Genomic DNA, 12,957 nt, shown 5'->3' with positions numbered 1-12,957 from the left:
TCGCAGCAGATTTTGGTGATTGGACAAAGCAGTTTTCCCATACTTCACTCATTACTGGAGTGGGCCAGTGCATTCCTCTGAGATAAGACTGAGGAGTTAGGAAACTACCACAGGCTTTGGCTTTGACTAATAACACCCAAACTTCTCTAAAGACCATAATCTTATTAATTTAACAGCTGCAGAACTGTAAACAATGTTCACAGAGCAAACAGAACTTTCACTTTGAGGGCATTATCATCTCCAAAATACAGCTAAAACCAAAAGGAGGTACTTTGATCAGCGTGTTTCTATAAATGTTGGCTCACCTGCACAGAAATTATGTTCTTGATGTTGGGAGGAAGAACCTGAACCATCTCTAAAAAGCAGCGCAGAAGTCCAAGTGTCCACAAGCTAGACGAGCTACTGTTCTCATCCTTTTTTTCATACGTAAAAGGATCAACTATGTAAACTACAATTGCAGGTGGATAGGTGATAGCGTGTGAATCTCCATCTGTAGGGACTCCAACTTTATCGCGATCCATAGTGCTGGAAATGAAATTTTGAAACCCATTACTAGATGGTAAGCTTTATAACTATTTGTTTTTACTTACATTAAAACTAAGCTCAAATCAAAGATTAATCTGAAAGACCTTTGAGTTAACTGTGGTGTAAGAAACGGTCTTTATTTCATTTTTTTTTGTTAGCTTGTCAACAACTCAGTATCATACTTGTCTTCTCTTTAGCCTTCTTCATTACAGAAGCTCATCAGCACATAGTTTGATTGGTTCAACTGGGGAACAAAAACACCTACAACATCAGCAATGAAGACACTTCTTACTGAGAAACTATGACTTCGATAACAAAGTAGAATTTCAAGATGATGCCAGATATCTATTTCTCCTTCCACCTCATTTGAAAATACAGAGGGTAGATAGTTTGGCGAAGTTTTTCCTCTTTAGATAAATAGAAGAAAAAAGTTTATTTTTGTATCACAGCAAACACTGAGATACAATTAGAATTGCAGCTAGGATATAAGTCAGAAAGTTAAACTCTACTATTAATGAGCTCGCATTCTCCCTAAAAAGCAACTTGGTGACTAGAAAAGAAATTGTTTGTTATTGAGGGGACAAGCGTGCCATTAATACGTTCACATTTGTTGAGCTGCGGGTTTTATGTTTTGCTTTGGTTTACTTTTTTTTAACCTAAGAGGGCTTGAACATACAGTTCCATTACCTTTCAGAAACCTCTGGATGGGGCTGTGCAGGTGCTGAAGTAGTATCCGCAGACATCCCTGCTGCTTGCAGTGTCGGCTGTTGCTGCTGTCCTCCTGTTTGCCCATTTTGGACTGTTGCAGCCTGAGTGGGCAGGGAAGCTGAAGTGGTATTGTTCATACTGCTAAAAGGTGGAAACGAAGAGGGCTTGTTTGTTGGTATCCCACTGCCTACATTAGCAGAAGAGGATGACGTGGCAGTGGTCGTCAAGGTTGAATTAGCTGTAGTAGCTGCAGAAGACATGGCACTAGTTGATGTTGCTGTCATAGTACTACTGGTGGGAGCTGCAGGAGCAGACGATGGAGTGTTGGGATTTCCAGCATTAGCTGTCACTGGGGGCAGAGCAGAGGCTGGCTGGCTGGGGGGAGGGATCAGATTTGTTTGGGAAAGTAAAGAGTTGTCCAAAGGCTGAGAAGCAAGATAAGGACCTAAAACCAGAAAAAAAGTGTACATTTAGTACTGTTTATTATGAAGATGTACCTAAACGTATGGTTTTTCTGGTTTACTTTTTTCCCCAACCTTAAAACCAGAAAACTGTAACAAACAGTAAGACTCAATGAATAAATACAACGATTTCTCTTCTACTGGAATGGAACAGGTGGCAAGTATACAAAATAAGAAGCACTGAAAAAAAAGTAATCCATACCTAGTTCATATCTGCAAACTTGGGCATATAATTTCAGTTTGGAAAATGCTTCATTGTTGGCATTAGCTGTCTGTGAGAACCATTCTGTGACCAACTTCTCAGAAAGTTTCTTTGAAGCAGTAGGTCCAACTCTCATGATTCCATCAGGCAGTAATTTACAGATAGGCCTGTGCTGACCCAGTCTGCATGACTGCAAAGGCAAAACATAAGATGCAAGGTAAGGAGTTAAAGATATCAAGCAAAGGAGCATGGAGAGAGAGAAAGACTCATGACATTCCAAAGAAACGTTTTAATTCTAGAAAACTACACGAGTATGAAATACTGTATAGTGATTTTCATGTTTTCCTAAATGCAAGAAAAACAGATTGATAGATCATCCACTCTAATCCTAATCACAATCCAAGCAATACATGCACTTAATTCATTAACAAGCTAAAACAATTGAAGTGGTAATACTCTGCTTTACCACTGAGTGGCGTTTTATCAGACAGACTCAAAACAGCTACTACTAGAAGTAATGATGAGCAGTGCGAACAACCCTTATCTTCCAAGTGCCCATTCCTAAAACCCTTTCCAGCAGCTTTCTGATATAGCATTCCACACAAGCACTTATACCACTGGAGACAAGCCTGATAAATAGTTATGAGTATGTATTAGAAACAGTTTTTCAAAAATCCATTTCACTGCTAACTGCCATAAATAATGTACCTCGTATATTGCAGTCAGATCCCTAAAGAAGCTTTTTGCTCCATTTAGCAGAGCCTCATTCTCAGGGCACACCACAACATAAGCAACATCTCTCTGAGATCCGTAAGGTTCCAACATCAGCCTCTCCCAATATGGCAATGCAAATGGAGACAGCACCAGAAAATCATAATCGTATCCCAACAAAAATGTTGGGATTGGCAGTGGTTCTGGGGACTCATCAGTTCCTGGAAAAGCAAGATAGATTTTCCAATATATTAAGCAGGAAGCTTAAAAATAACAACCTGCTTCTAGAAAACATGAAAAGAAGAAACACTAGCATTCCCAGCATCTAAGAAGTAGCACTGATTATAAATGGAATAGTTCTTTTAACAGATACAAATGAAAAGCATGCATGCACAATCCAATGCTCTGAGGAAAAAAAAAAAAAAATCAGCTGAGTATTCTCATCTGAAATCTCTCAGGGCCTAAAGAAGTTACACAGTTGTTTATTATGTTTACCACTATACAATCAGGAACAGATCTTCACCATCCAGGAAGCCTTCCCCACAGAATCTAAGGGATCAGTGATCAAAAAAGAGGGGGAAGAAATGTAAATAGTCTAAGCAGATACATGAATGACCACAGAAGGAAAACTCTCAAGAACATGCATTTATATGCATCTTAAATGTATAATTAGGATGTTCTAAATATTACAATAGCTACTAATACCTGCTGGCAAAAGGTGATCCCTTTGTATGTTGGCAAATGAAACAATTTCACATATGCTAATAAAGTCAGAGTTTAAACCTTAAGTTGAGTGCACAAAATTTACCTTCTATCTGTAAACATGCATCAGGTGTAGGCTACTCCAAGTATGTATGATACAACACACTGGATGATCTCAGATGTTCAACATAATTTTGAAGCTACTGATCAATAAAGCACACTTTTCAAGCATTTCAAAGCTAATATTTAGTAATTGCTCTGTATTTAAACACAAAATCAATTTTGAAAATTCAGTCTTTCACTATGATAAGTGTCAGGTGTATATAAACAGCGCAATTGTCAATTTTAAATGCAGATACTTTTGATTCATTCAGTGTTTTTAGAATATTCTGTTTCTGCAAAGAAAAGAATTCTCCTCTGCCTAATGGCTCTTGTTATTTTAAAGAAAGGTCCAAATGCTGTTTAGAATAGCAATAGGCTGAACAGCATCCAGACCCTGAGGTTTGGTGGCCAGATCAAGTACAGATTAACAGACAAGACTCTACACAGCAGTTTACCATAAGAGCCTCTGCCAGCCATTTTGTGAAACTGTTGCCACGTGAGAGGGCCTTGCACACCCCAAGATCGGACTGTTCGCTTCTTCTGAATTGCATCCTGAAGAACTGGCTGGAGCGAGAGGAGCATGCGCAGGATGTCCTGGGAACACTGCATGCTCACATCCAAAACTGAAAGGATAAAAAGTTGTTAAGGCCTGCCACAACAATAGGATAAAACAAAGCCTTCCACAAACAACCCTGATCCTAAGCTACCTTGTTTTTAAATAAGTCACCTTCTTCCAAAATTTACATGCTGTTCATGCAGGCCATCCAAAGGCAGATAGAAAAAGTTAAGCACACAGATTTAGAGTTCTCCCTCTCCCCCTCCTAACCAGATAAAAAACAAACAAGGAAACCAAAAAAAAAAAAAAAAAATCATCTGTAGAGTTACTTTCTGCAAAAGCCTTAACATCTTAATATTTTTATTTCTTAGACTAAGTCACCAAAAAAAAATAATCAAGTTGTGCAAGTTTTAAACTGCAGAATTCTCACCTCCATGTAAAGGAAGTTTATGCAGACTGCCACCCAGTGCTCACTTCAGAGAAGTCTCAAACACTCAGTCCATTTCATCAGCTTCCCACCACTATGCCATTTAATGCACCGTGTTTAAGAATCAAAAACTGACGCAAAATTTGTCAGGGCTATAGTTTCTTTGCCTTCTTCTAAAAGTCATTTTCACATCTTTTTATCCTAAGCATCAAGGTCACAATTATAGCAAGTCTTCTCCTGTGTACCTGAAAACATTGATTTATCCAGAGCCTGGGCTTTTAAACTTACAGCCCCATCAATACACAGAAGCCTAGCTTTGTTCATCTTCTTCAGCCTCACTAATGACTATTAACTGTAGTTAACTTCTCAAAGTTCCATGTTTTACTGTTTACGCACCTATAGTTGGTGCTTGAAAAGACTGCTACTGAGAGAAGAGGTAGGTATGCAAATACACGCAGGCAGGAGTGTACCGTGAGACAGTAAATCATTAGCCAAGGCCTAGAAAGAAAACTCCAAAAATCTCTGGCAGATCCAACACACAGCAAAGGCCACAATAAAGCACATTTACCACACACCCCATTAAACTACCGCCCCCTCTTAAAGAAGGGGGCAGAAGCCAATTGAATCATACATCTTCTTGAATTCTACCACAGTAGCCTTTCGCAGTACAGTCACCATTTGAACCACCTACACTTTTTCTACATGCGCTCATTCCACAGAACCTCTGTGGATGCAGTCACCAAAAGCTGCTTTAAAAGAATAAGTCTAGGAAAAGCATCTTGAACAGTTACTGTGGTCTTACATTACACTTCCAACCTGTTAGAACTATACGGCGGTATATGGTGTTCAAGGTCTACGCTCTGCTTGCTGTATGGTACCACCATAGAAGGTAAAAAGAAGCGTTATTTTGAACACTGTTAAAGCAGACGTTTATGAAAGCATGCAGGTGGGAAAACAGTTTAAAGCATCCAGTACTTGAAACCAAAAACCTTTAAAAAAAAGTAAAAATTCAGAGGTAGAAGAGCAGCAAATAAATTGTTTTCAGTATTTACCATTTCTTTTTGACCAGTGGTGCAAGCAAGTCGTTTTCACAAGTGCTTCATCAACTTTTCCACCTGACATATTGTCCATGAACTGGCGTCCATGTTCCAAGGCTAAGTAGCAGTCATTGCAACAATCCCTTTCTTCTACACGTACCAGGTTGCTAACTGCACTGACTTTGGGAATAGGATCTTGATCTGCTGCTCCAAATGGTGAGAACAAGTTGGTGCATTGATCTTGCAGCAACAGTATTAACTCATCAGGCAGTTTCTCAGGTTCTTTCAGTCCTCCACTGCCATGTTCGACAGAAGTAGCTCTGAGAGCTTCAAAGCGTTTTTCTGCTTCCTTGCCACACTCCGTATTACGTCCTAAAATATCCAATTCATCTTCAAGAAACAGTCCAGAACTGTTGCCAAATTTTCTATTCATAACAGCACTGAAACCACAGGTACACCTATACTGGGCCTCTTGTGTTGGATCGGGAATGTAAACTCCAACATCAGCACCTTTGATGTTCATATTGCAAACACATATGCAGCAGCTGTCAAAGTTACAGTCTTTGAAGAGATTCATTACAGACTCTGAAAGGATGAGATTCACATAAAGACTGTGTGCCTCTGGAATGGAAGGCACAGTTGCAGGTTCAACAGAATTAAGCGGTCTACATGTTGATGGTGTGGAAGCTGGTGAGTATAAATCAGAGTTCTCGTACTTGACTGAACCCTGTGCACTTGCCGGTCCACCAGCTCCACGAGGTGTCCGAGGAGTCCTTGGTGTTCTAGGAGTTGGGAAACGAGGGGTGGAAGGAGAAGGGAGAATTCCAGCTCCACTGTTACTGGGTGGTGCACTACTTGGTGGCATCCCAAACGGAGTATGAGTTTGTGGTGTGTACGCAGGGCCGTACTCTTGATCCATAGTGCTTCCATCACTGATTGGAGCCATAAGAAGAAAGAAATAATTTAAACAAACTTCAAAACCAATACACCACGTAAGTCTCAGATTGCTAAATAAGGGTCTTCCTAATTAAAGTTTGCTTATTTGAACTAGTCTTTCATAATCTACGGAAATAATTTCATTCCCTAATGAACTTCAGGAGCATTTGCTCTAAATGACTTTGCAGGATTCCATGTATGGATTCTGCCAATAGCAGATTCAGCTAGATTTATGAAATATCACCTGGAAATATTTAACTTTTTTTTCTAAGCAGCTGAATGTTTCCCAAGACCTGTAAGGCTGATAAGACCTGGGAACACGTTGCTTATAAGCGACCTAATAGAAGCAACATCAGTATTTGCAACAAAATCAGAAACACTGCAACTTTATCAATAAATACACAGCCTCCTCATTGCCTAATCTGTCTATAGAAGCTACTAATGCAGAAGGAGGAATAAATATTTCCTTCGAGAACTGCCAGCAAAACCATCACTACCAAACACAGATTAAAGAAATGCTTCCTGTAATACTCCTGTTACAAGGCAATATCACTCTAGGCATAGCTTCCAATAAAAGTAATTTTCTTTTCTAATTCCAGTACAGATGAGATTATTACTACTTAAGAAAATAATTTAAGAAACAGAAGCACCACCTACTAAATCCTTACAGTACCTATACCACCACTGCAAAAAAAAAGTCCCAGGTTTACATTTATCTTGATTGTTACCATCTTCATTACTTATTAAAACTGGACTTGCACCATTAAGCTTCCCCAAGAAACCTTTAAATGAGACAACAAATAAAGTGTATGCACAGTTAAGAAGCTATTTCAGGAGACACTCTCTTGTAGTAAGGTTTAATCAAAGATTGTTTGAAAGACTTCTGTCAGTTGTCTAAACAGTGTCTTTATAATTTTTTCTCGTTACAGGTTTATTAAAAAAAATAAAGCTAAGGAGTACTTTATTGTGTAAATAACTGAAAACCGTAAAAAACTCAAACATTTGTGGCATAAGTCATACCCATCTTTGATGAATGGCATGGCAGGTCCTGGAGGAAGTAAATCCAACTTTCCCACAGTCCAACTCTGGCGATAAATGCATTCTTCTGGCAGCTTGATGGGAGGGAGACACTGGCTAGGAAGTGTCTTCAGTGGTGCAAACATGGAACATCCCACTAAGGCTTGGCAGTTCTCAGGTTTATAAACATAAGAATAATCCTAGAAGTTATACATGGTAAAGCATCAGCATGCAAATTAATAAGATTACATCAGCAATAAAAAGGCTTCTTAAAAAAATAGAACTGAATAAGAGTTCAAACAGTAGCTCTTTAATATTTAATCCAGATAAAGCCGTAAAGTGGAAGTTAAGATTTACACATACATCATTGGCGCCCATCAAGTGATATGTCAATACAAAACAAACCATGAATTATCAAAACTTTATCATTAGTTTACCAATGGGTAATTGATATCAATGGGTAATTGATATATCACTCTTTAAGTTTAAGTTGTAAAATAACACATTACTTATTAGATGTATGTTGCCTACATCAGTATAATACAGGGAAAAAAGTTACAAATTGTACTTAGTCTCCCACCAATCCTATTCAGGATTAGAGTAATAGATTGAACAATAATCAATAGAAACATATCAGAACTATCAGCACTACCTACCTTTATTTCAGCAGGTTTGGGGCTGCAGAAACCCTCATCTACTTCAATTCTGAACTGAGCTCCCACACTAGAGCTATTCCCTTCAAGTACTGTTCCTCCAAGTGTAGTGTCCATGCTGCCATACTCCTTATTATTCATGTTCATTGGTGAAAATCCCATAATATGCTGTTCCAATGAAGGTGGAGTTGGATACATTTTATGGAGATCCGCAGTGCCTAATTTCAGATTAGAAGTAGGCTTTAGAGTATGACAACAGTTTGAATTGCTTTCTTTCTCCTAAGATTTCAGTAGGGTAAAGGAAGCATGTTTAAATGTTTAAAACTAGTATTCTATTTAAAGAAGAAAATAAAGCTTACTTATGCATGACAGTGGGTCTAAATTCCCTGCTTTTGCCTCTTTGCAGTTGGATTTGTCATCAGCACCATTCACTGTTCTTTTAGATCCAGGCTAAGAAAAAAAAAGTAGTACTCTATTAAAATCATTTTAGACATGAACACACATTCATTTTCCCTGATAACAGGAAATTTCATGTACAGTGGATGTAGAAGGATGAGACTTTATATAATTTTATGTAATATTTAGAAAACCTATAATAAATCATAAGTTTGATACTAGTAATTGGTGTCACCCTTGTCTTCCCTTAATATTTGTACGTCAGAATACTCTCCCGTCAAATCATGACGCTATTGAAATGAAAGACCAGTTATAAAGTAGCTCTCAGCCCGTTAGCAGACACCAAAAAAAGCTAAATAGGGCTGCCCACAATCTCTCATAAAAAATACACACTCCCAAAGCCACGCTAACATTACTGATGTTACCATATGAACGGGAATAGAAAGAGATAAATGCAACTCCTGGAACAAGAGTTAAAGGGAAGAAAAACTGTTTAAATTAAGAGATATTTTACAATGTTTAGACAGTACTGTAGTCTACAGAACATAAGAGTCTTCGTGTTTAAGAGCAAATAAGCTTGCTTTATGCTCTATATAATGACAACCTTTGATGGCCATTAAGATCCTTCACGCCTTTACTCAACTACCGCTCCCATTAAAGTTGATGGGTATTTTGTCTGAGTAAGGAGATTTAGGTTTATGCATGGAACAAAGTCCAATTCAGAAAAGACAACTGATTACCAACAGTACTGAGACAGAAACAAGAAAGATAATGAATTCAGAGCCACTAGAGACTGCAAAAGAAACTGTTCCAAGACAATAACTACTGCAACGAAACAGCTCCGTCGGCAAAAGGTCCGTCCACGTGTTTAAATGCTTCTTTTCTTCCACGTTTTTGTTTGTTTTCAGTATTACCTTCATTGACTAGCTAATTTATTAATTTTAGCTAGAGATATATTCTAGCATATACTGTCTGATTTGCGAGGATATGCAAGATCAAAAGCTTTTTTGTATCAAAAATGATTGCATGAGCCAAACAGAACAGCATATCTGTTCTAGAGGAGTCACAATACTTGCTTGCAAGTTCCCCTAAAACCACCAAAACCACCCACAAAACACAAGAACACATACATGTTACTTGCAGGTTTTTGTCTAGCAGCTGCCATGCGTTTTGAACATCACTTACTGTTAGTTCATCCTCATCAGAATTGAAGAGATTGTCAAGGTCAGTATAGGAGACCACCAAGTCTGTTTCATGGAACAGGCTAGTTGATGCAGTGCGAGCATGAGCAGCAATACGTTGGGCATCTATAAAGAAAAACAGATTACAGAAACACTGGTGATGTGTGCTTTAAAAAGCCACATTTAAAGGACTATTTCAACAGCTGAAAATATACGCATGTTCTCAGTTCCATTCAAGTGTCTTACACATAAGTGAGGTCCCTTCAATTTTATTACATTTGGATTTTATAGCCACCTTTTATTTGCAAGGTTCAACAAATAAAGTGCATTTCCAAGATGATCCTGAATTCTGAAGATACAGGGTAAGACACAAAGTAAAAACACAGTAGCCTGTTGAGTCCATTGACTATTCAAATGATCATTAATACACCACAATTTAAAAAAAGTCTTTTTACCTTGCTTGACAGAAGGACTAAACAGAGACATAGCATCCTCTCCTTCATGAGATAAAACTGTAACACTGGATGCACCATCCTCAGCCTATTAACAAAAAAGGTAGAAAAGTTCACTTAAATCAATCTGGGAGAAGGACACTATTTCCCTATGGAAATTCTTGTATGCATGGGAAGGATCAGGTTCTCATTAGCCTTCTAGCTCAGCAGGGTGTAGCCTGGGAGTCTGGTTAGTGGTATCTGCTCATGGAGAAGGAGGCTTAGAATACAGACAACATGCCACCAACACACAGAGGAAAAGCATGGATAACATACATCTTAGGTTTTTGTGTTAGGGATAAACACTTAATTTAGAAATCAAGCTGTGGATTCTTGCTCTAACACTTTATTGAAAAAAACATTTATTATGAAATGCTATACCTTAGCTATACTGGTAATTATTAACAAAACTCTCAGTACAGGAGTGTAAATGTACAGTAGTCCTCCTAATAAGCCAATTTATTTCATATACAAGCTCTCAACGAAGTTAAATTTTCTTCCTTTTTGGAGGGTGGGTGAGAGGGGAAGTGGACAGGGAGTGAGGAGCTTGGTACTTCTGTTTTAAATACAGCCTCACATAGTTGGCCCTGGTTAAAGGACAAGGAAAAAGTGCAATTCACTGTCCAGGCAACAACTAGTCAGAGTTCACCTCCTCTTCCCTCAACCTTTCCACATATGCACAGAGCATTTGCTTTGTTTTTACAGTCTTCCACAAGTATCTGCTGTCACCCATTTCTAGAGAGAGGATCCTGAGCCAGATGGATTTTTGTTCCGATCCAGCAGCATTCTCCCAGAACAAGCCATAAGGGTTAGTGCAACAGCACCACCAGTGTGCCAAAAAATAAAAATAAACTAGGTGTGTAGTTACTGCATGAATGCTGCATTCTTCATTTATTATTTCTGCTTGAATCATTTTTAGATGTACTTCTAAATACAGAGAAGGATTTATATTATATTTAGTGACTAAAGCAATTTGTTTCAATCTCATCACTGATTTGTCCTCACTTCTTCACTCACCTTGTGTTTCTTCCCAGCTTCCCTCTCGATGTTCTGCCTATCTTTTTTACTATCAGGAAATAAGAATTCCACATCACCATCAACAAAGGCATAAGGATCAATTTCAGGTTCCTGGTCAGCTTCTGACACTACTGCTGCTAGGTATTGGTTTTTACTCTGATACTGTTGCACCAGTTCATCCGAAACCTTTAAAGGCTTTCTACATTGCACCATTAATCTGCACAGGAGAAAAAAAAATATCACAAAATATTATTTATCACTTACGTGGAAATAGGTCTGCTATCCCACAACCCTTCACAAAAGCAATTTCATCTTTCCTTTCCCTTTTTTTCCCTTCCACCCCAGCTTCAGAAAACTTTTTGGGAAAGAGATGAAATCATTAGTCATGTAATACAGCCTCCTTACACACGTCAGATACAGCACTGTGACTCATTCTGACTATCTCTCCTCAAGCATTGTCAACCCAGATAAAGATTAGTAATTCATCCCAGGCCGTAGCTGTCATTTATTATAAAGTACAAACGTATTAAGCAGTCTGTAGCCACTAAAAGAAACTCACCGGGTTAAAAAATTACTTACTGCCATTCCCCATCCACGTTCAAACAAATGATCAGAAAGAAGTGATTAAATCTGAATTTTCTATATTTTAAGAATTTAATTCATGAGCGTTTAATTCAGCATAGAAAGGCAGCATGGCAACCCTTCTAATACCTGGCTGTGTCTAACACAACACAGACCAATACACTGTTGCACACTAAGTCTGGCTATGCAAAAAGCCCGTAACTACACAAATGCCACCACATTTAGCAGTCATTTAAATCACTTCTATAAATACCAGATGAAGGTCACAACACACCGATACCTAATTTACTAATGGGAATAAACAAACATACATTTGCTATTGTCAGCATTTTTCTTTTCATCCCATTTGGAGTCAAAAATGGAGTTGGAAGTACATAAATTATGTGTTTTTGCAACATTTACTGGTTTCTCATGTGTAATATTGCACCATCACAAAGATTTGTGATTTATTCTTTCCCTTTTTTTCTCATTTATTCTTTCCCTTCGCAAGCCACTCTCCAAGAAATGCTATCCCATAACAAACGGATGTGCCTCATGATGAGCAGGGCATGGTTTTTACAGCCTAGATCCAGACACTACCTGGAGTTTAAAATAAGGCTTACATTTCTCCTCTGAGAGACCAGAAAGCAAGAAAAACGTGATACAGAACAATTCGAAGACTTCAGCCTTGGAATTCCACATCAGTGCAGTGATTTCTGAAGAGTTCTCCTTGCTGCCTTGCCTATCCCTGCCAACACAAGTCATATGCAAAAGGACAGAGGCAGGTTCACTCTGTCAAGCCTTCCTAGAAATAAGCTTTCCAAAGAAACATCTCACAGCCAACAAGCGTTAAATTCATCTACGCTGGTCATGGTAACACCCTCAATAACACCTTGCATTAGCCATTAATGCCACCATCTCCACCGCAGACAATGCTGTAACGAGTGTGGCTTTATGTCAAGAACTAGTGGTATTTATACGTGGAGCACCACTTGAAAAGAGCTGAAGTCTTCCTCTTTTCTAAATCCCATAAAAATTAACATGGGGGTGGAGGGAAGAGATAGAAAAACAACTTTCTAGGAACAAGGAATAAAACACCAGTAAAGACACACAGAAATTGCTGCTCGCTTTTGCTATTATTTTTTGATCAGCAAAGAAGAGAAATTAATAGCAAGATGCTCTGGTGGAAGAATGTGTGACATACATACACACACTCTCAGTAAATTTCAGTGAATTGTTAAATCAAACTGTAGCCCATACAAGGAACAATCATT

At 38.4% G+C, this 12,957-nt stretch overlaps 1 protein-coding gene across 2 annotated transcripts in view; it reads right to left on the bottom strand.

The window, feature by feature from the left end:
* Positions 1-12,957, bottom strand: part of MED13 (mediator complex subunit 13) — a 56,589-nt gene that overhangs the window by 7,725 nt on the left and 35,907 nt on the right. For both annotated transcript variants that reach the window (XM_084493569.1, XM_084493570.1), the window contains 12 exons: positions 11,123-11,339; positions 10,070-10,154; positions 9,619-9,740; positions 8,397-8,487; positions 8,041-8,255; positions 7,388-7,584; positions 5,447-6,363; positions 3,867-4,034; positions 2,605-2,828; positions 1,897-2,086; positions 1,213-1,678; positions 306-525 (listed from right to left, as the gene is read on the bottom strand). In XM_084493569.1, coding sequence (XP_084349695.1) covers positions 306-525; positions 1,213-1,678; positions 1,897-2,086; positions 2,605-2,828; positions 3,867-4,034; positions 5,447-6,363; positions 7,388-7,584; positions 8,041-8,255; positions 8,397-8,487; positions 9,619-9,740; positions 10,070-10,154; positions 11,123-11,339 — 3,112 coding nt within the window. The remainder of the gene's footprint in view (positions 1-305; positions 526-1,212; positions 1,679-1,896; positions 2,087-2,604; positions 2,829-3,866; positions 4,035-5,446; positions 6,364-7,387; positions 7,585-8,040; positions 8,256-8,396; positions 8,488-9,618; positions 9,741-10,069; positions 10,155-11,122; positions 11,340-12,957) is intronic.

Source organism: Aythya ferina (assembly GCF_964211825.1).
Source record: "Aythya ferina genome assembly, chromosome: 19".
NCBI classification, from domain to species: Eukaryota; Metazoa; Chordata; class Aves; order Anseriformes; family Anatidae; genus Aythya; species Aythya ferina.
The sequence above is the reverse complement of the archived record's forward strand: the minus strand, read 5'-3'. Positions and strand labels throughout refer to the sequence as shown.